This window comes from Plectropomus leopardus, chromosome 21 (assembly GCF_026936395.1).
Source record: "Plectropomus leopardus strain MGB_pleo_1.0 chromosome 21, ASM2693639v1, whole genome shotgun sequence".
NCBI classification, from domain to species: Eukaryota; Metazoa; Chordata; class Actinopteri; order Perciformes; family Serranidae; genus Plectropomus; species Plectropomus leopardus.
The window spans coordinates 20,770,402-20,792,620 of NC_142196.1; the positions used below are offsets into that span (position 1 = coordinate 20,770,402).

Genomic DNA, 22,219 nt, shown 5'->3' on the forward strand with positions numbered 1-22,219 from the left:
CCATAATATAGCATGTTGAAAAAATGACCAAAAAAGCAAGGCTATAGTAAGGCAAAAATGCCAAAAAATACCATGTCATAAAAACAGCTGAAAACACTTCAAAACAGCAGAAAATAGCGTGCTGAGTAACGCCATAGCATTAAAACGTGCAAAAATGTGCAAAAACACCATAATATAGCATGTTGAAAAAATGACCAAAAAAGCAAGGCTATAGTAAGGCAAAAATGCCAAAAAATACCATGTCATAAAAACAGCTGAAAACACTTCAAAACAGCAGAAAATAGCGTGCTGAGTAACGCCATAGCATTAAAACGTGCAAAAATGTGCAAAAACACCATAATATAGCATGTTGAAAAAATGACCAAAAAAGCAAGGCTATAGTAAGGCAAAAATGCCAAAAAATACCATGTCATAAAAACAGCGGAAAACACTTCAAAACAGCATAAAATAGCCTCTTGAAAAACGCCATAGCATTAAAACGTGCAAAAACGACCAAAAACACCATAAAATAGCATGTTGAAAAAATGACCAAAAAAGCAAGGCTATAGTAAGGCAAAAATGCCAAAAAATACCATGTCATAAAAACAGCTGAAAACACTTCAAAACAGCAGAAAATAGCGTGCTGAGTAACGCCATAGCATTAAAACGTGCAAAAATGTGCAAAAACACCATAATATAGCATGTTGAAAAAATGACCAAAAAAGCAAGGCTATAGTAATTAGCCTAATAGTAGTTTTCAGCCATTTTCTGGGCATATTAAAATTTGACATTTTTCGCTCTTATATATTATGTGATTTTTTGACATGCTAAATTATGAAGTTTTTAAGACTTCCTTAAAACGGCTAAAAATGATATATTATAGCTTGCTGAGAGACATCATAGTATACAATGTCGAAAGAAATTCCAAAAACATCATGACTTTGCATGTCGAACAAAATTGCACAAAATGTCACAGTATAGTATGTCAAAAAACGTAAAATCTTGACATGTCAAAAAATGGCTGAAAATGACATATTATAGCTTGTAGACATGTTATAGTAAACAATCTCCATAAAAAGGCAAAAACGTCATAATTTTACACCTGAAAACAACATATTATAGCTTGCCAAAACACATCATAGCATAGTATGTCGAAAAATTGGCTGAAAACGACATGCAGTGCATTCAGAAAGTATTCAGACCCCTTCACTTTTTTCACATTTTCCCCCTCATTAACCTACACTCAATACACCATAATGACAAAGCAGAAGCAGAGATTTTTGCAAATTTATTAAAAAGGAAAAACTGAAATATTACATTGACATAAGAATTTCGACGCTTTGCTATGACACTTGAAAATTAGCTCAGCTGCCTCCCATTTCTCTTGATCATCTTTGAGGTGTTTCCCCACCTTGACTGGAGTCCACCTGTGGTGAATTCAACTGATTGGACATGATTTAGAAAGGCACCCACCTGTCTATATAAGGTCACGCAACTGACAACGCATAACAGAGCAAAAACCAAGCCATGAGGTCGAAGGAATTGCCTGCAGAGCTCAGAGATAGTAGTGTGTCGAGGCACAGATCTGGAGAAGCCTACAAAAAAATGTCGGCTCCCGAAGAGCACCGTGGCCTCCATAATACTTAAATGCAAGAAGTTTTGAACAACACGGACTCTTCCTAGAGCTGGCCACCTGGCCAAACTGAGCGATCGGGGGAGACGGGCTTGGTAAGACAGGTCACCAAGAACCCAATGCTCACTCTGGCTGAGCTCCAGAGATCCTGTGTAGAGATGGGAGAAACTTCCAGAAGGACAACCATCACTGCAACAATCCCCTGATCTCGGCTTCAGACAGAAGCCTCTCCTCACTACGAGACACATGAAAGCCCGCTCGGAGTTTGCAAAAAAAAGCACCCAAAGGACACTCAAACTGTGAGAAACACCATTTTCTGGTCTGATGAAACCAAGATTGAATTGTGTGGCCTCAATTCAAAGTGTCATGTCTGCAGGAAACCAGGCACCAGTCCTCACCTGCACAACACCATCCTAACAGTGAAGCACGGTGGGGGCAGCATCATGCTTTCAGGGTGATTTTCAGCGGCAGGGAATGGGCGACTGGTCAGTTATTGAGGGAAAGCTGAACGGAGCAAAGTACAGAGATATCCTGAGTGAAAACCTGGTCCAGAGCGCTCAGGACCTCAGACTGGGCAGAAGGTTCATCTTCCAACAGGACAATGACCCTGAAAAATGGCTGAAAATGACATAGTATAGCATGTTGAGACAAGTCATAGTACTCTATGTCGAAAAAAGGACAAAAACATAATATAACATGATCAAAAAATGGCTGAAAATGACATAGTATGTCGAAAAAAGTCAAATTTTGACATGTTGAAAAAAAAAGACATATAGCTTGCAAAGTATAGCCTGATGAAAAACCGTCAAAAACGTCATAATATAGCATGTCGAAAAAAAAAGGCCGAAAACGACATAGTATAGCAAGCCGACACACGTCATTGTATACTGTGTCAAAAAATAGGCCAAAAACATACCATAGCATGTCAAAAAATGGCTAAAAAAACGACATAGTATAGTATGTCGAAAAACGTCAAATTTTAACACGTCAAAAAACGGCTGAATACAACACAGTATAGCATGTTGAGACAAATCGTAGTATTCAATGTGAAAAAAAAGGCCAAAAACATAACACGTCGAAAAAATGGCTGAAAATGACACAGTATAGTATGTGGTCAAAAATGACCCAAAATGTGACGAAAACGTCAGTTTAGTATGTATTCAAAAATGACCCCAAATCGTCATTATGGATAATACTGTCCTGTCTCTCATCCCTTTTTTCCTTTTATTGGATTGCTGTACTTAACTGTATTAGTCAAATTTTTAAGTCAATTGTTGCAAATTTATTATTTTTATTATTGTTTAATTGTTATTCATAATGTAAATGGGCGTTTTTTAAACTGTCAATCTGTGACTGTGTTGTTTGTATATTTTGAATAAAGAAAATTAAAAAACAAAAAAACACGAATAAAAACAACGTAACGCTGGACGATATCGGACCACACACCTCAAACAGAAGGTTGAGCGCCTCCTCCTCGCTGTGGACAGGGTGAAGGGACAGACTCCTCCTTCACCGCCATGCTGCGAGGAGACGGTGCGGCGAGCCTTGCAGCGATGACAGCAGCTTCACCAGGGTCTCATTATGGATCTCCAGGTAGGACAGGTGCAGATACGGCGTGCTCAGTCCTTGTCTTCACTTCCTGCAACACCTGAAAACCATGTCAGAGGTTCAAAAATGCATACTTTCTGTCTGGGTTACAGGAGGTAAATATTTTCACATGATGTCAGTTACCTCCTAAAGTAATTTCCATAGTCAGCTTTGCTCTGATGGTAGCAAAATAGAGACTCAGTATAACTTTAGAAATGTCTTCGTAGCATTTTCTGTCATTACAATAAAAACAAGTCTAAGTCAAAACCTTTAATTATGGCTAAACTCTATTTAATTGTCCCAGTGAGCCATGCTGATCAGCAATCATGCATAACATCAGGGACCTGGAATTAGACACCAAGCTTAACAGAGGGGACGCCATAATTAATCAAATGAACTGCAACTGTGCCTTTTCTGTTATGGTTTTTCAAAATATTTGCCATGAAAAAGGCTTTATAGACAAAAGTTAAGGACTGTCCTTTATTTTGCAATGTAGGAGGTATCTGGAAGTGACTTTAGTTGTGTGTGTATATATATATATATATATATATATATATATATATATATATCCCACACACACACACTAAACTAATCAGTTCATCCTTTTCCAAGTGGAAATTTGTGCTACATTCGAAGAAATTCATTTGAAGTGTTCTTGAGCTATCACGGTCACAAGAATGAGAGGGATTTACGGTCACATTGACCTTCACCTATGACTACCAAAATCTAATCAGTTCATTGTTAAATCCAAGCGAACATTTGTGCCAAATTTAAAAAAAATCCCTCAAGGTGCTCTTGAGATATTGTGGTCATAGGAATGAGACAGATGTGAAGTCACCCTAACCTTGACCTATGACCACCAAAATCGAATCAGTTCATCTTTGAGTCCAAATGGACTTCTGTGTTAGATTTAAAGAAATTCCCTCGAGGTGAGGTGTTTAGATATTGCATTTACGTTCAGAATGGGACACACAGATGGACAACCCAAAAACAACGCCTCCGGCCATGGCTATCACAGACACAAAGGCGTAAATAAAGGAGCTTCTTGCACATGAAGACATATAACAGGATTAGCCTCAACCTGGTTTTGGATCCTCCTGCATCTATGAGAACTGTATGATACAGTAGCTCGTATGTATCACACATTACAGCTGGTCTCCACCAAGACTCCACCCACTGACATGTACACTATAAAGCAGGTGTATGTTTAGAGAGGAGGCTGATCTATGGTCAAGATGAGAGGGCTCACACTGCTCTGTTTGTTTGGATTAATTCTCACAGAATCGGCTGTTAAAACGTTTAAACCGGTGAGTTTTTCCTTGATTAACCAATCTTAAAAGGTATATAGCTTTATCTGCTAGGAACGATATTTAATTTTGTGTTAATTCTTTGACTTTCTGTAAATTTGTTGTTGTTGGCTAAATAAAATTCTTCACTCACTTTGCAAAATGAAATAGGTTAACTTATTGATTGTGCTGCTGTTGTGTTTGAACTCCAATGTCAATGTCCTCACTATCTAAACACTGGATTAAGGGCTTTATTCCAATCTCAGTGGCCAAAGGGAGGAAGAGTACCGCTTTACAGCGACGACGAGTTTGAGACGACAGAGTCATCAATGGTGGGTACAAAGTTGTAGAAGAAAGTCCTTTTTACTTAAATTTTTCATTAGATAAGAGAAGTCAAAGAATGGAGTGTCAAATATTCTTATAGTCAACAAATTGGACTTGGACACCTGTGCATACGAAAACCGTAACAAACTCCACCTACTGCCATGCACACTATAAAACAAGAGTATGTGCAGATCGGAGGTTAATCCATGTTCAAGATGAGAGGGCTCACACTGCTCTGTTTGTTCGGACTGATCCTCACAGCGTCGGCTGAGGTGAGACTGGTCATATTCCCCAGAATAATTCTTAAATGGTATTGAAAATTGTTTAAATTCTTAAAACTTTAATTTATTATAGCAGCATCACCTAGACCTGGTGTGGCAGGACTGGAGACAATATCAAAAGAGAAATAACTTTAATTGATTAAAAAAAAAAAAAAAAACTAACTGCGAAGTTTTTCATTTAAATGTTACTTGAATGCTACTTTGTAGGTCTCCAATGAATGGAAGCCAAGATAGGAGAAAATATTTCAATATAACAATAAAACTACAATCTCACTGTCAAATTTAAATCACTGCTGCACAGATATTATTTTAACAATTAAAAATGTAAAACTGTAAACTTAGCGCTATTTTAAATTTCACGACTGAAGCATTTTGGCTGTGTATAAAATTTAAATAATAATGGCCTTTCTTTGCTTTCATATGGACTTTGATAATCATTTTGATACTGATAATTTTAGTAAAAGAAATATATTAAACGTACAGCGTATTAAATATGCTATTTGTTTAATATTAAGGATTTTTATAGAATGTTAAAAGAGGTTTTCACTTTATCCTCCTTTTTTGGACATGAAATACTCATGTTGTTTATTGGTTATTTCACTGATTTTTAAAAAAACGTGCATGTATTATTTTTTTCTATTTCTTTTGCATGTTCAAAATAAATCTAAAACTAAATCTAACTACAAATACATTTTTAAAAAAATTTAAGGATCGGTAATTTAGTTGCTTTATTTGAAATCCAGTGTCAATGTCCTTTGCAAACAAACTGCCAAATGGACACTAAGCAAATGCTATCATGTCCTTGGACTAAATCATTATAAAATGTATTTTTTTTCAGTGGCCAGAGGGGAGTCAGCTGCCAATGGAGGGTGTGACGAACTCAACCAATTCAACCAACTCATCAACGGTGGGTAGACTGTGGGTTAACGTGATTTCATTATTCTCCAAATTTTGGAAATCAGAGTGTGTTGTTCTTGCTATTGGTGTCGCCTGCTTCAGACAGATTTGTTTCGATCAGTGGTTCCCAACTGGTCCGAGTTACGGGGTCAAAATTTTTCCTCAGTCATTAATTCAAGGTGTACACATTTGAGAAACTACCAGATATTAAATTTTATTTCACAATATGTAAACAAATGTTGGCTTAGAACAAAAAAATACACAAAAACAAAATAAACAGAAAAAGCACTTGAAAATAAAAAGCCTGTGCTGGAAATTAACTGCACTTAAATTTTTTTATTTTATTTTATTTTTTTTTTAACAACTTGACATGTTCACGAATCACTTGAGGTCCATTCAGAATGGACCCATGACCGACTTTTGGACCGCGATTCACCAGTTGGAAACCACTGCGTTACAAAAAGTTAGGTGAGAGCTGCATGGGACTGGGAATGATCCATAACACATTTCTCTTCACATCTGATGTCATGAGAGGAGATTAATGTTGTTTTTTTGCAGATTTCTCAGAAACTGAATGATTTTATTTTGTGATAGAGGATCTCTGGTAGGGTGGCAAAATTAATCAAAGGCAGTTTGGCATTTTGGCCAAGTGCAAAATCTAAATCAGAGGAAATGCATATTTTGGTAAAGTTAAAAATGTGTCCAAACATACTGGTTTTCATTCATGATTTTTAATAAATTTCGCTTTATCCAACAGAGTCCTTTTACTGCACAAAGACTAAAAATTGGATGTAACCTGTTAATGATTTGAATATTACTTGAATTTTATTTTGCAGGCCTCAAACTTATTTTTTTTAAATTCTGAATTACACCAACTGAAACACATAATATTTTAATGTTACGCTGTATTGCGCCATTTCTATGTCATTTGTTAACTTGCACAACAAGCAAACATCCACTGTCGTGTCACTGGATTAGAGTAAATGCATTTTTTCTATCTATTACAGATTCTACTGGAAAGACAAAATGTGGAAAGTGCACTGGTATGTAGACTTTCATAGAGTAAACCAGTTATAAAACATATGAGTGTTTCTGAGGCAGCGGGACAAATAAAGTTTAACAGCCTCGAGACAAACTCTGAGACAAAGTGTTAACATACATGAGTGCGTACTGAAGATTATCGATTATATGTTACTTACATCAGTAGTGATGTTGTGTTGCTGATTGTTTTTTCCATCAGGGGCCTGGTACTCGGGAAGCAGTTGAAAACTCCTTTGGGTTCCCACCTGAAGAGGAAGAAACCCAGGTAAAAAACTGTTCCGAAATATTTAAGGGTGTTTTTTTATGTAATTTAATGTCATTGAGTTCTGTATTTCTCATTTGATGTCACAAGTGAAATAGCATCTTATCTGAAAAATGAAGTCAGTAATACTGTTCGTTATGTATGTGTTTCAAAAGAGGCTATGCTTATTAACTGGAAATAATTAAATCTGCTTTTTAGCTGAAATGTCTTATCTTTTCCAGGAAAAAGCAAATAAATGAAACACAGCACACGGCAGAGGGTTCAACCCAACAGATTTACACATTTAAAATCCAAGTGCAGAAGTACAGCGATCAGGACGAGACGCCACCGGGCGTACCATCGCTCTGCTCCTTTTAATTAAACATTTTATCAAAACCAATATGTGAAAATGTTCTTTCATTTCCTGATTGGGTTATGGAAAGGTCAGTTAAGTTTTCTGGGTCTATTCCAAAGACATTCATCAATCTGTGTAAGTTATCCGCCATTTGACAAAACGAGATAACGCAACAATTAATTACCATAAACACACACATTTTTGACTCAATCCCACACACACATACCTTTGTTTGAGCTAACATTTTCTGAAAACTACAACCAAAATATACAATATATATTTACCCAAATACCTCGACACTGATATTGAGATGATATTGTGAGGGTGACTATCGGTGCTTTAACAAAATATTTACACAGTAAGATTTTTTTTCTATGTGGGTGAAAGCAAATAATGCTGTTAATTTCAGAAAATAACATCACTTTACCATAATGCAGCCTTTAAAACAACAAAAAGATCTCCAGAATTTAAGATGAATTCTTTCATATCATGATATTGATAAAAGCTCATATAAATATCTTGCCCGCCCGTAACTAAAATGATATATTTGTGAGCCGTTTTTAAGAATTAGCATCAACAGCAGGAGAAAATGGGTTTGAGGCTGAATGCAGAAAGACAGATTTTGGCCAAAATGTCTTTTTCTGGACAATTAAGACATTGCGTAATTCTAAAAAACACCTTTATTTTTGTTAGACTCGTCTTTTTTCAGACGAATAGAGCCGAAACAATTAATTAAAAAAATGTATCTTCAACTAGTCTGATAATAATGTTAGTCCTTTTTTTTAAATCAGGAATTTTAAACATACTCTGATTTTGAGCTTCTCAAATATGATGATTTGCTGCTTCTCTTTGTGACATTATGTGATATCAAACAAAATATCTTTGAATTTGGGCTTGACATTTGGAAGATGAATCTGGAGACGTCATCTTGGGATCTGAAAATTAGAATATATCTTACTAATATTTCACTCTTTTCTAACATTTTACAAATAAAATGATTGATAAATTGGAGAAAAATTAATCAGTTTGGATAAAATTAATCTATAATGAAAACAACTGATAGTTGCAGTTCCCTACATAACAAATTTTTTTTAAAAAAAAATACATTTTTACCTAATTTGTGCCAACACAGATTAATGCTCCCTAACATCTTTTATGGAAAGAGCAGAACTATAAAAGCCGTTTTAAACAGGCTTACAGGCTTAAGTATGCTTAATTATGAGGAAAAGCCTAAAAAATTTCAATAGTATTTCAATAAATTATAAAAGTAATGAATTTGAGATGGACAATCGACCTAAAAACATCATAAATTCAAAGTGATTTTCTGTCTTTCTCTCACAAAAGAAATATTTCAGATTAGAAACAAGCCTCAATTATATTATTTGGTTATGAAGTAATGTTGATTTTTTTTTATTGTAAGCCTCATGTTTTTTACTTCCAGTGGCAAAATGTAAGCAGAATAACACTTAAAAAAGAGAAGCAGTTTTTGTTTGAGTAAGCCTGGCAAATATACCCTGTTGGACTTTGATATTAAACTACAAACACTTTTATGCAATACAGAAGCACATCAGACTCCACCTTCTGACATGGACTCTATAAAACTGTTCAAACATATTGCAGTCGACATTGTAATCAAGATGAGAGGACTAACAGTGCTGTGTCTGGTGGGATTCATTCTCGCAGCCTCGGTAAGAGAGTGTGGTGAGATTAGATTTTACCTGATTTACCAAAAAGGGACTCACTTTAATTGATATAAAATAATTCACACAGAAATTGCTCTGTAGGTTTGATATGTTGCTCAGGCTCTTAGCTGCTCAATAAAGTACTGTAGTTTGCTAATTAATTACTTTTTTTGTGTTACCTGGAGTTGAATTGTTGTTTGCATTAGTCTTTCAGATGTTATTTGGTGTGCTGTGCTTTTAAAATTGCAAGACTATTGGTGAACAAAGTTAAACAGAGGTTGCAGAGCCAGACTTAAACTTAACTTCTTAAATGAGGTACATAGATGTACATTGTTATTTTTTCCTTCAAGAATCAGTGTAAAAGGTGGAGCATTTATCACACTGAAGGCACAAAAAAGGCAAATGGATATTATGCAAACACCCAATACTGGGTATCTGATTTGGGTTTTTTTTAATGCAAGTGTTATATATTTCAATTTCAGTGGTCTGAAGGAGGCACAGTGTCACTCATAAAAAGGGAAGTAAAAGAGACAAAGGTAGGTGAAAAAGTGGCAGCAGGTAAATCCGGTCCAAGAGATCACTGACGGGACGTCTGTTATAATGACCAGAGAATTAAAATACATATGATACAGTGTTAGCTCTATGTTTTAACAGTTGATAAATCATATTCAGCTGGCAGTGCTGCAGCAAAACATACACATATAGGCTTTAAAAGTATTGGAAATATAATTTTCACCATGAAAAAGGCAAAGTATAGGGAATTTAAGGTAAACTTATAACAGAAGCACTGTATAACACAATACAATTACACAGCAACTGGTCCCAACTGGTGGGTCGCAGTCCAAAAGTGGGTCATGAGTCCATTCTGAATGGACTGAAAGTGACTCATGTTGATTTGTAAAAAAAATACAACAAAACACTTCATTTAGGACAGTGAATTTCCAGCACAGAGCTTTTATTTTGAAGTGCCATCTCTGTTTATTCTCGCAGCATTTATAATTTAATAGTGCTCTCAGCCAATGTGTTGTTTTCATTTTGTGAAATAAAAGAAAATTTGTGGTAATTTATCTATTTTGTGGACCATGAACTAATGGCTACACTGACTACACTAGAAAGAGACTAGACTAGAAACTCTATTAACTTTTTGATACTGTAATATTGTAACTGTTGTCTTTTTCTGTTTTTAAAGGCTGCATTTCAGGAAAGCGATGCAATTTTCTGACTGTTCAAGCTGTTCAATTATTTGCCTTTACCCACATTACTAATGAACATTTATCAGCAAACCTATTTGGGTAAATATGTTGTGAAAGCACCAATAATCAACCAACAGTAATCACAATATCAACATCGAGGTAAAAAATATTTTCTTCATACCATCAAGCCCACAGCTAAAGTGGAAACTGTGTCATTTCACAGACTCTTGATCCTTGCTTGAAATATGTAAATCATTACAGCTGTCAGTCAAAAAGTATCTTAAAATCAATATGTTTTGGGGTTTTTTGCTTACTCTTTCATATGTTGGACTTTTTAGGTTGTACAGTTACATGTGCTTTTTTTTTTAATATATTAAGACTTTTTTATCCCTCATTTTCTTTTTCTAAAACAGATTATAACATGTTGAGTGCTACAGTAATAAAGCTTGCTAATGCAACATTAACAAAATGCTATGAGGACTTTTATGGTCCTGACCCAGTTCTTGCTGGTCTTTGATGGTTTAGCTGGGTGGACACAAGCTGGACATGCTGGTGTGACCAGCCTGTCGAGCTGCGCACATTTATCTTTATGCATATCCCATGACAGTAGACTTAACTGATTTATGCCCTCTACTTTTCATACTTCATATTTTGCTTTCAATTTTACAGGAACTTTAATGCATAAACCAGCTAGAGTGACCATCACAAGCTGGTATGACCAGCTAAACCACCATAAATTGTGCAAAAACATACCTTTAGCTGGTCAAGTTGTTTTTTCAGCAGGGAAATAACAGACAAGTCTCAAGTGTCTCCTAATTAATTTTCACAACACACAGAAATGAATGCCAAATTGAAACGTTGATATCCTTACCTGTTATACAAGTGTTGGTTGCATTTTTACTGTTTGTGGCCCCACGTGGCTGTAATTCAATATTTCCAGACAGTTTGGTCTTGGGGAGGTATAATATCATCCCTGACAGAAAGGAGAAAACAGTAAGAACAAAAAAATACTTTAGATTATTCAGTCTGCCTCTGTATAGCGGAGAAAAAACAACGTTTTCATTATTTGCTTAAGTTTGCAAAGGGAACGATATGTGACCGAATCGTAGCTAGCCTCCACACACTGATACCATTAGCAACAAGTGGGGCTAACCAGTGCTACTGTCGATGTGTATGACGTTAATGAGCTTAAAACTTAACAACAGGAATTTACAGCTACATATCACAAGTTGACAAGCAAATACTAGCGATGTTGCACCAGAGAAATGTGATTACCTGAACAGGTGCCTTGTTTCCAGTGCACAGCTGTCACTTGCCAGGTTAACGTTAGCTTCAATATTAGCTCCGGAATCAGTGTTTCCACCTCCTCGCTGCTTTTATCCACAAAACTAGTACTTTCAGCGTCCTTTTTTCTGTTTTTTTCGCAGTTGTCAGTTTCTTCACTTTGTTTTTTTTCAATATTATTGTGAAGCCAATTTCCAGTAACTTGATTTGGTTACTCCGCCATGACAGATCGACTGATTAACCGGAACAAGTTCACGGCGCAGTGATACGCTGCAGCGCCACCTGGTGGCTGGAGAAAGCGGATTAAAATAGGACCTGATCAGAAAACAAGGAGCACTAGAAAACTGTATAATGAAATATTGCCTACTCAAAACAGTATCTCTAATACAAGGCCTGTTTATGGTTATTATCGGCAATGTTTTGTGATTTAAAAAACTCCAGAACTGCACGTGCTAGGGGTCGACAGATTATCAGCCTGGTTGATTATTGGGGCCGATATTTGGCATTTTGCTGATTATCTGTAACGGCGATTTTTTTAAATGATTGATGATAAAATTAATTGATTAAAAAGTGCAGAGTGTCAGCAAGGGGGGAACTTTTACTTTGTAAAACCTAAGGTAGCTATTTTTATTTGTACATTTTTTATTTATATTTTCACCTGAGTTTACAAAAAAATAGCTGGGAACTTGCCATATATGATGCTGAAAGTCTCAGTTTTGATTAACATTTGCAAGGCATTTAAACAACGTTTTGTATTGGAGTTTGTTGAATTCCAAATTCTAAATATTGACAGAAAGATTTTGGTTTTTATTGTAAATCGGTTCCAAATATTGGTTATTGGTCTCGTTAGGTATTAATAATCAGTATCATACCTGGAAAACCAATATCAGCTGACCCCTTACATGTGCAGTGCTGCAGCATAGGTATAGATTTCATGGAGACACAGAGGACATGTCCCCCTCAGTATTTAGAATATGCAGGGTTCACACACATTTTCAAATTTCAAAAACTTTATCATGACTTTTCAAGGACTCATTTAAAAAAATCCCTGCCCCACTTGCAAGGGTTTTCCAAACATATTAGATTCTGTCTCTATTTAAACATAATTTCAGCTAGGTGGCATATGTGAAGAGAGAGGAGGAACACAAGAAGAAAAACGAGGAAATGTGACAGGAAGAAAAACTTTGTGACAACAGATTTGTTGTTGTTATGCTACATGGAAGGTGACTGTAACAATTTCATATCACTTAGTGTAATTCCATGACTTTTCCAAAACATTCAGTGTTTTTTTTTTTGTTTTTTGTTTTTTTGTTTTTTTTTACCAATTTTACAACTTTTCCAGACCTAGAAAACATCATTGTGACCTTCTATGACCATGGAAACCCTGAACATGTGCATTTTTCCCCTTACATAAAATGAGATTTCAGAGGGGACACAGTTGACACATCTTTTTCTGAGAATTTATACAAAAACATCGAAGTAGCAGAGAACTTTTACTTTGGCAAAACTATACGCCATAAATTGATGCAGAAAAAGCACAAATTGGTGCATAAAAATTCACCAAAATGCAGGGAATTAGGTGTTTGACGCTCAAAGTTTTCTGTCCAAGGAACCCCGGACCACCAATGTTGAAAGATACCCTTGCGAGGCATTAAGTTCCCAATATATCAGCAGAGAAAAGTGCCTGATAGCCAAACTCAGACACAAGTGCAATCATATAGTTTGAAACAATTTATCAAAACTAATTTATTCTGAAAATTTTACCTCCTTCCCCTCAGACCACACAACCTCCGGTCAGTATCTGGAACCCTCTTGAGAGCGACGATAATTTCGGGCCTGATCCAACTTTGGAAAAAGGGAACCAGGTAGGAAACTATTCAACACGCACCACAATTTGGCGTTTATTATGATTTTTAAGATGCTTAACTTTGTCTTTTCCGCAGACGCAAAAATGAAGAAGGAGGGTCGGAGCAGAGATCGACATGTTTCAAATCAGAGACGATGATTTAAGTACTCTGCTGGTGTTACTGCCTCCTTTAAATAAACATTACAAGTATGCTGTGTAAGAAAAGTTTCTTTTATTTGTTAGTATGCTGGAACTTTTGATAATTTTTTCCACCATTTCTCAAAATGAGACGCCAAATAAGTAAGGGAGGTTAACACAAGTCTTACAACTGGACAACATTTTTCTGGGAAAAAAGACACCGTATACAGTAAATCCCCATTTTAAAGATTTAGACAAGACTTCAGTCACAAGGATCACTTTATTTTTTTGTGTTAGGCTCTTTTCTTTTCATCACAAATATTATCTACGTCCACCCAAAGTGTTCCAGCGGGGATCAACGCTCCCCGACATCTTTTTACGGAGAGGACAGAAACATAGAACATAAATCCAGTTCTTCACCTTTCTAAACATAAACTATGCTTGTAATAAAAACCCTTTTGATTTTAACTGGGCATGCCACTTAATTTGTAAGTGGGTCGTACTCTGTTGGTTTTTTCTGACAGACGAGTAGTTGCTGTAATTCTGGAAATTTATGCACAAGCTACTGGTTCTACACAACTGCGATGAGGGCTGACACGTTTACCTTTGAGAAAAAAGCCTTGATAAAAAAAAAAGTCTTAAAACTGGGGTTGAAAGGAGCCACTTCACAACAAATTATAAATGGCCAAACAACTTCAACAAATGTCCTTTTAAAGTGGTTTTCTGTCTTTTTTTCTTGTGAGCGTCTGGTGTCCAACCACAGTAAAGCATTTGTTACCAAAACAATAGTTTCAGATTAGAAACGAGCTTTAATTTATCTTTTTCCGACGTCTAAAAAGACCGAGAATGAAGCAGGGGCAGCAAAATCAAACAGTGGATATGAAAGTTAGTAGCTGTAATCATCAGGCAAACTACAGCAGCACTACATTCTTGAACAGAAGGATTTTTTTCATTTGTGTGTTTTTGTTTTGTCACAGAGTGGTGAGATCCAGAGGCAGGCAGCAGCCTGGAGACAAGAAGCACAGTTCTCTTCAGATGACAAAGCAGTTTCTCTCTCTATCAGTAAGGCCACTTTATATAGAAATTCTAAATGAGGACCACAACTTATCGCGTCTTGTCCATAGATCTTTGCAGAGTGTTGTCATCATGAAGGGAACAAAACAAAAGCTTCAAGTTTCTAAATTAAAGAGCCTGATGGCCGGCTTGTATGCGAGGGGGCAGGGGCTGATGTTTGCCCCGTTCACCACCACAGCGAGAGAAAAAAAAAACAAAAAAAAAACAAAAAACAGTCCACGTTGTCACCACCAGCTATGCTGCCGAGGTAGTATCCCCACGCCCGAAGCCCCCACCGCAACTCAAAGACACACCCCAAAATACCATGTGCGATTGGGTTATAACGATCTTGCAAAAAAATAGATATTTTCACAGAAGTTTGTAAAATCATCTCGCCTAAAGTTATCCTCTGTGGCTTTATCGAAGCAAGTTGAAGTCCAGAGAAAGGTTGCGCCACACAACTGCTGCTCTGAGTACAATCCACAAAGGACAGATCTGTCTGCTGTCGCTGCTGCTGCAGTGTTGTACGTTTGGGTGTATTTTTGCCAATTCCTTTTCAATTATTCCCTCTTTCAACAGCCCCTTCAGATGCAGTCCTTCAGTTTTGCCAACCAATGTTGTGTGAAGTGTGCTGCTATTTGTTTAAAGGGTGTGTGTGTGTGTGTGTGTGTGTGTGTGGTGGTGTTGGCATGATGAGCTCTGTCAGGACTGCAGTCGACACAGCTGGAGTTCAGCTTCCTTCGAGGGGCTGGGCAGGACCGTGCTGAAGGGGCCAGGGGACGGAGGGGAGCCTTTTTACTTATCCCCCAGGATGGCGTACTGGTTGTCGAGCTGCAAGTGCTGCATAGTGGCGCCACCGGTCTCCTCTCTACCGCGGTTTCTGTGTTTCACAACTTCGAAGGTCTTCTCCATTTCCCTGTCCCTGAAACACAGACATGTATTGCTTCAGTTAGGCTGCAACAAGACATAAACCCCCAACTTTAAACAAACTTCAGATGTCCCGGTCACTTTTTTTTGTTGTTTTTGACCCCATCTGGATCAGACTCATTTAAATTTTAAGTTTGTGACAATACTAAGTCCCGATCCAATACTTATGTTTTCCTAAATAATAGAGCTGCACAGTGCACACTTTAGAAAGAGGACTTGTTTCTTTGTGTTTTTTTAAAATGTATTTATTGGCTGATTATTATTCATTTATTCATCAATATATATATTAAAAAATAAAGTATACCATAACAAACCTCTCTTCAGTATTTTTGGCCTTGTCATGTATTGAGAAGATTTTTCTGTCCCTTTAAGAGTATTCTCCAGTGTTTGTTGCTTCGGTGCAGTCTTGCCTGAGTAACCTGAATCGACTGAATCCGTTGTGTGTTTTCGTCGTCTGCACATCTTTAGCGTGGATTACGCTTCATTATTAAATCAGTCATTATGGCTTTTTGGGGTTTTTTATTGCACCTGCAGTGGCGTGGTGAGTTTGACTGTAGTAAGCTCTGCACAGCTGTGTGTCTCTGCTCCGAGCAGGGCAGAGAAACACCATGCGTTATAGCTGAAAGCAAAACCAAGGCTCTCACACTGAGCTGAAATGAAACAAATGCTCATAACTTCGGTCTTATTCTGCATTTTCGTTTATGGTGCGTGGTGTTTCTCTGCAGGCGGGGCTCGGCTGCTGCTCTAACACAGGAGCTCCGCAAAGAGGAGAGACAGACAGACAGTGGAGAGATGGAGATTTGATGAAGACTGCACTCTGTGTTGTTCTGCATGAAAGTCTAACACCTGACATAAAACAAAGGATCTGATTGTGATCTACACAATGTAGCCAATCCCAGTCAGTCAAAAAAATGACCGCCACTGATACCAATCTTTGACATCGGATCGGGACTCCCCTAAACCAAACGTTTGTAACTGGACTCCACCTACTTGCGTGTCTCCATATGCTTGGCGGTGGACAGTAGAGAGGGGAACTGTGTGTCGCTGAAGATCTCAGGAGGCCCCTGGGTGGGAGCTCGTCTGGTGGTGGACAGTCGAGCTCCTGGAGGGCGATATACACCAGAAGGCTTCGACTCAGGCTCCTCTGCCTCCTCTGTAATCAGAAAAATTACACCAGTTAGAAGAAAAACTAATTCAAATAAAATTTAAGACATTTTTTACAACTTGACCTTAAATTTAAAGGTCCAGTGTGCAGGATTTAGGGGGATATATTGGCAGAAATTGAATATTATATATTGAGTGTGTTTTCTTTTGTGTATTATCACCTGAAAATAAGTGTTTTCGTTACCTTAAAGTGAGATGTTTATGTCTACATAAGGAGCAGGTGGTCCAAGTCCACAAAGTCTGACATGTTTCTCTGCCATGTTTCTGTCGTTCATGTTTTTTGCATCTCCTACCGTAATTAACAGTCCCTCTGCGATGAACAGGGTCAGAAAAACGCAGACTTTTAACGTTAAACTGCTTTTTGCAATGTGCCAACCAGCAAGGGATAAACACCGGTTTGTATCGTGAAACTGTGTCCACAAAGAAGTTTCTTCTTTTTCTGAGGAGTATTTTTTAATGATTTGCAATAGAAGCACCGTGTATTTACATCATGCTACAAACGCCAGAAGCGCTCTAAATGCATAGAGGCCGCGAACACAAAGCCACCACATATAGGTGTTGTGTCCGAGTCTGTTTACCGTCAATAATGTTTCCCTCCTGTTGAAAATTGTGTTTCCGGTAGCACCAACCCTGTGATTTTTCACTGCGACGAGCAGTATGAAGGATTCACAGGATTTTGTGGCATATTACGGTGAGGATGGCAGATCGCAACCAGCTGAAACTTCTCCAGGTTAGAAATTCATCAGTGTTAATTGTTGAGGAGGTTTTAGGAGCCGAATTATCCACAGAGGTCTCTTCTTCTCAAAAACAAACGAACAGAGTGATAAGAACCTGTTAAAATACTGAAAAAAGCAGTTTCGCTTTAAAAAAATCTGCGTGGCTGCTCATCATGGACGGGCTGCTAAGTGTTATTGCTGATCCAAAATGACCCTCCACAGAGCCAGTGTTGGGCTGTCCGGTCTGGGCTACTGTAGAAACATGGCGGTGCAAAATGAAGGACTGTAGACGCAAACCTGCTCCCCACGTAGATATAAACAGCTCATTCTTAGGTGGCAATTCAGCTTATTTTACACAATAGAAAACATGAATTATATTCCATTTCTGTCAATATAGCCCCCCTGAAACCCTGCAATTTTTGGGGTTTAATCCATTTCATTATTTGAACAAAACACATTAATAATAAGAGATTTAGTCATGAACCCTCATGACCACTTAGTATCCCATATTTAGCAAGTGTGCCTGATAAATATGAGTTCAGCTTAAAAGACAGGACCACGGAGGAAAAGACAACAAGGGTATTGTTAATGAGCAGCAATCCGTTCACCCCCCCGACCCTTTCAAACTAATGAGCGCTGGTTTACTCACCCACGGGTGCAGCAGGAGCCGGGGCGGCACCAGACTTGTTCCAAGGACCAGACACTTTGTCTCCGCTAACCAGAATGATTTCTCCATCCTCCCCAACCTCCTCTTTCTCGTACTCCTCTTCCTCTTTCTCGTCACTGTAAACAACCAGAAGACAGGTGAGCTGAGGTGAACTCATAATGAGCTATCTACAACATCTTGTTTGTATTTTGCACAAGAAACTATAACAAAAACAATTACACAAAGTAAGGATGCAGAAAATGACTAACAAGTAATTCATTTTTGACATTTTATTCATTTGTGTTTAAGTATTGTGACTGTATTACACCACAGGTATCAATCCATATAGTAAAAGACAAGAAAAACACAATACAGACTGACAATTATATTTAAAAGTCCCTAAAAATAGGAAAACTCATCTCTAATGTAATATTTGCAGAAAATAGTCTGCTTGAAAATTCATTTTACACTATTTGGGTAAATTGTGCAGTTTACTTGTAATGTTGTACTCTTATGCATAGTATATAACATAAAAATAGCCATAAAATCAGCCAGGGGCCATTAATTTACTCAAAAAATAAAATATGACTTGGTGATTTTGTGCATCTCACTCTGTGGGATTTCACTACCTTAATTCCCAACAGTTTCAGTCACGCCCTGAAATCTTAGTTAAATAGCTGATTTTGGTTGAATTTGCATTTACATGTTCCAGTTTCCTTTCATTTCATTTTTCACAACCCAACACACACTTCACTCGCACCTTATCTGTAAAGCTTGGAGCCGCAGCCCGCTGTAATCCACTTCTTTCTGCTCAAACTCTTTCCATTCCTCGTCCTCCTGGGCAAAAGGAAACATTGACATACAGCAGCACCCGACAGTGAAACGACATTAAATAACGCTTTATTTATTTAGACTCTTCTCTGATAAGACATCTGCACTGTGGTCTTCCCAAGAAATGGTTACACAAGCCTTAACAGCTTGGATCAACGTTTGTCACCAACATGGTAAGTTCTTAGGGACTGTTTGTTATTTATGACAGAGGAAAGTTTGTGTAAAAGGGGAGAGGCATGTCAAATAATTTCCTACACACTGGGGAGGGATTTCTGTTTTCATATAGGCATATCATTTTAAATGGCTGTATTTTGTATTTCTTTTATCTCCAATATTTTTTTGAAATCGTCAAAACACCATTTATCAGAGCAAAATCTGTAAAAACAGAAATAATCATTGGATTTTCACATTATGTCGCTTCTTGAACAGATTCACTTCTGTCAGAAAAAAACATAACCAAATATGAGCTTAACCCTTTGAAACTTGGAGCGACGTCACTTTTCTTGTGCTGCTTCTTATTATACTCAAACAAAATAGTGTTTATATGGTATTTCATAAGATCTGAAAGTTTCAACATTATATACAGCAAGTTTTCATAAAGACTGCTCCACTGGTGTTGGTTGAGTGTAATAAACATATTTTTTCATTTATATTTGTAATTGGTGATCATCAAAATAAAACGCCTATAGATAATCAGCAAAATGTCACATATCAGCTCTGAAAATCAGCCAGACCGATTAACTGTCGACCTCTACCTCTAACATCATATACACCATAAAGTTCCCAGCAACTTTTTCTATAAAGTCAACTGAACATTTAAACAAAATTTAAAAAAAAAGCTGCCTGGGGTTTTACAAAGTAAAAGTTCCTCCCATGCTGACACTTTGCAGTTTTTAATTAACTTTATTGGCGAAAATTAAAATGAAATTACGATACAGGCCAAATATCGACCCCAATAATCTGTCGACCCCTGGTCAAAACGCAACGAGGTCACAGCACAGCCACCCTCTCCCTGTGATAAATAACGAACAGTCCCTTAACAGTGCTATATGGACGCTAAAAAGACTTAAATCCTGTAAAAACTTGTGACAAATGGCGGCTCGGCCTAGTTGGACAGCCACGACTGAAATAAAGGGATGACAGCTTCCCCATGAACACACAGGGCCTTTAACAAACTATCAGCTAAAACACGGCTCTCAATCGTTGACGTGTAATTAATATTTTGACACATAACGGAAGCTAAGGTTGTAAAAAATTAGCATGTTGCTAAAATTTTGATACAACGTGTGCCAAAGGGAGCCATATGTTAGCTAGCAACCGGCTTTTCTCTCTTTTAAATCTACTACAGTCATATTTCTCAGAAATAAAGCGCTAAAGACGTGTTAGCAAAGCAGGCTAAATTTAAACAGGAAGCACAATGTGACGAGGGATGCAAAATTTGACACGACACCGGTATCTGTAAAAAAAAGACGCCAAGGCTCAAAAAGTTACCAGAGTTACCTTTTCAATCTGAGCGTCCTGATTCTCGTTTTTCGCCGATTTTTCTTTCTCTCTTTTCGTCTTTTTGACCACAGCCGACGTGGACCCGGCGGCGGAGTCCTTGCCCTTTCCTTTCTCTTTCTTCTTCTTTTTATCCCGCTTGGCAAAGAAATCGTCCAGGCTCTTCTCCGGTGGTAGATCCGCCATTTTCAAAGAGCAACGTTTAAACTAGTGCGCTAACCGAGCAATGACAAATGTGAAAATCTGCTCTCCCGCAGCGACGACAGCGGCTCAGACGGTCACAAAATATGGAGTTAGTCCTTCCTCTGACGGTTTGACTTCTGTTACAGGCTGATAAAAATTGTCCACCCGGGATCTGTAGCTGACTCGATGGCTATCCTGACAACCATGCCATGCACGGGCTATTTGACAAATCTGTACCGTCACCCGGAAACACCTCGACCCTGAGCCGGAAATACTACGAGCAAAAAAAAAATAGTTTTAATTTTATTTAAAATTAGTTTAAATTAGTTAAAAACCCACCTAAAATTTAATGTGAAAATATATTTATATAATATATTTTTTTTCAAGTAGTGACAAAATTCTTGCATTTGCAGGAATTAAGTGTAATGAATATATATGATAGATAGATAGATAGATAGATAGATAGATATACTTTATTGATCTCAAAACTGAGAAATTGGGATGTAGCAGCGCCATGCAGTAAGAACAGAGAATAAAGAGCACACATTATTAATAGAATATAAAGGAATATGCTTAAAAAAACCTAAGAAAAAAACTAAGAGACTGTACATATCTATACATATACATGTGTAAAGTGCGGAACAGTATCTGAATAAATATAAATAAAAATAAAGTCAGCAGTGTAGAATGACATGGAGCTAAGACCGGAGTTTAGAGGTGAGTTATTGATAGCATAATAATAGCAAATGATAGTAAAACTAAATATAAACAGCAGAAAATGGAATAAAATATTTCAATCTCCTTTTATTGTGTTTTAATTTTTGAAAAATCATCTAAAATTAAATATGAAATTTTGTTGAATTTCATTAAATATTTCTGTTTTTACTACATTTCTTCTTGTTAAATATAACAGCAGTAAAAACGAAAAAAAAAAAAAAGGGAAAAAGAGGACATTTACTTTTTGTTTACTGTTTATTTACTCATATTTAATTCAGCATCTGCTCCAAGTTTGGAGTGGTTGTGCATGCACACCTTTGCTTAAATATCGTAACAATATGCTTGCAGTTGAAGGAATTAAATACAATGAATAGAAATTATAGTACAATAAGAGTAAATGATGGTAAAACAGAAATCTATTTGGCAAAATAAATAAATAAAATAAAATAATTACATTACAAGTTCCTTTAAAAATATTTATGTTTTTACTACTTTTCTTTTTGTTTAAATATAGTAGTAACAATATGCTAGCAGTTGCAAGAATTAAATATTATGAATATAAATAATATTACAGTAGGAGTAAATAATAGCAAAACAGAAATGTTAAAACACTACATTCTTATTTTAATTTATTTTTAACCAAAACCCTCTAAAGTTATATGCAAAATTAACTTAAATTCAAGTTTGATGTCTTAAAAATATTCAAATTTTTTTA

General features: G+C 36.9%; 2 protein-coding genes and 1 long non-coding RNA gene across 6 annotated transcripts; 1 reads left to right on the forward strand and 2 right to left on the reverse strand.

Annotated features, from left to right (window-relative positions):
- Positions 1 to 1,251: 1,251 nt before the first annotated feature.
- On the reverse strand, positions 1,252 to 7,316 carry LOC148186063 (uncharacterized). The gene is made up of 3 exons (XR_015775301.1): positions 7,187 to 7,316; positions 3,059 to 3,260; positions 1,252 to 2,230 (listed from the first exon to the last, which is right to left on the reverse strand). It is a non-coding gene; the product is annotated as an uncharacterized LOC148186063 (long non-coding RNA).
- On the forward strand, positions 4,414 to 13,854 carry LOC148186064 (uncharacterized). Of its 3 annotated transcripts, XM_088071685.1 has the most exons (8): positions 4,414 to 4,506; positions 4,752 to 4,817; positions 5,929 to 5,997; positions 6,995 to 7,030; positions 7,228 to 7,293; positions 9,789 to 9,842; positions 13,562 to 13,648; positions 13,727 to 13,854. In XM_088071685.1, exons 1-8 carry the CDS (start codon positions 4,426 to 4,428, stop codon positions 13,736 to 13,738), a joined length of 471 nt encoding a protein of 156 aa, XP_087927811.1. In that variant the 5' UTR covers positions 4,414 to 4,425; the 3' UTR covers positions 13,739 to 13,854. The 3 variants fall into 3 exon arrangements, with proteins under 3 accessions (XP_087927811.1, XP_087927812.1, XP_087927813.1); XM_088071686.1 differs by lacking the exon at positions 9,789 to 9,842; XM_088071687.1 differs by lacking the exons at positions 4,414 to 4,506; positions 4,752 to 4,817 and adding an exon at positions 4,995 to 5,081.
- A 174-nt stretch (positions 13,855 to 14,028) lies between these two features.
- Positions 14,029 to 21,034, reverse strand: cdv3 (carnitine deficiency-associated gene expressed in ventricle 3). 2 transcript variants are annotated; one of them, XM_042510324.2, is made up of 5 exons: positions 20,605 to 21,034; positions 19,034 to 19,107; positions 18,277 to 18,410; positions 16,738 to 16,900; positions 14,029 to 15,742 (listed from the first exon to the last, which is right to left on the reverse strand). In XM_042510324.2, the coding sequence occupies exons 1-5, from the start codon at positions 20,788 to 20,790 to the stop codon at positions 15,616 to 15,618; spliced, it is 684 nt and encodes a 227-aa protein (XP_042366258.1). In that variant the 5' UTR covers positions 20,791 to 21,034; the 3' UTR covers positions 14,029 to 15,615. The 2 variants fall into 2 exon arrangements, with proteins under 2 accessions (XP_042366258.1, XP_042366257.1); XM_042510323.2 differs by having other exon boundaries at positions 19,034 to 19,110.
- Positions 21,035 to 22,219: the final 1,185 nt, after the last annotated feature.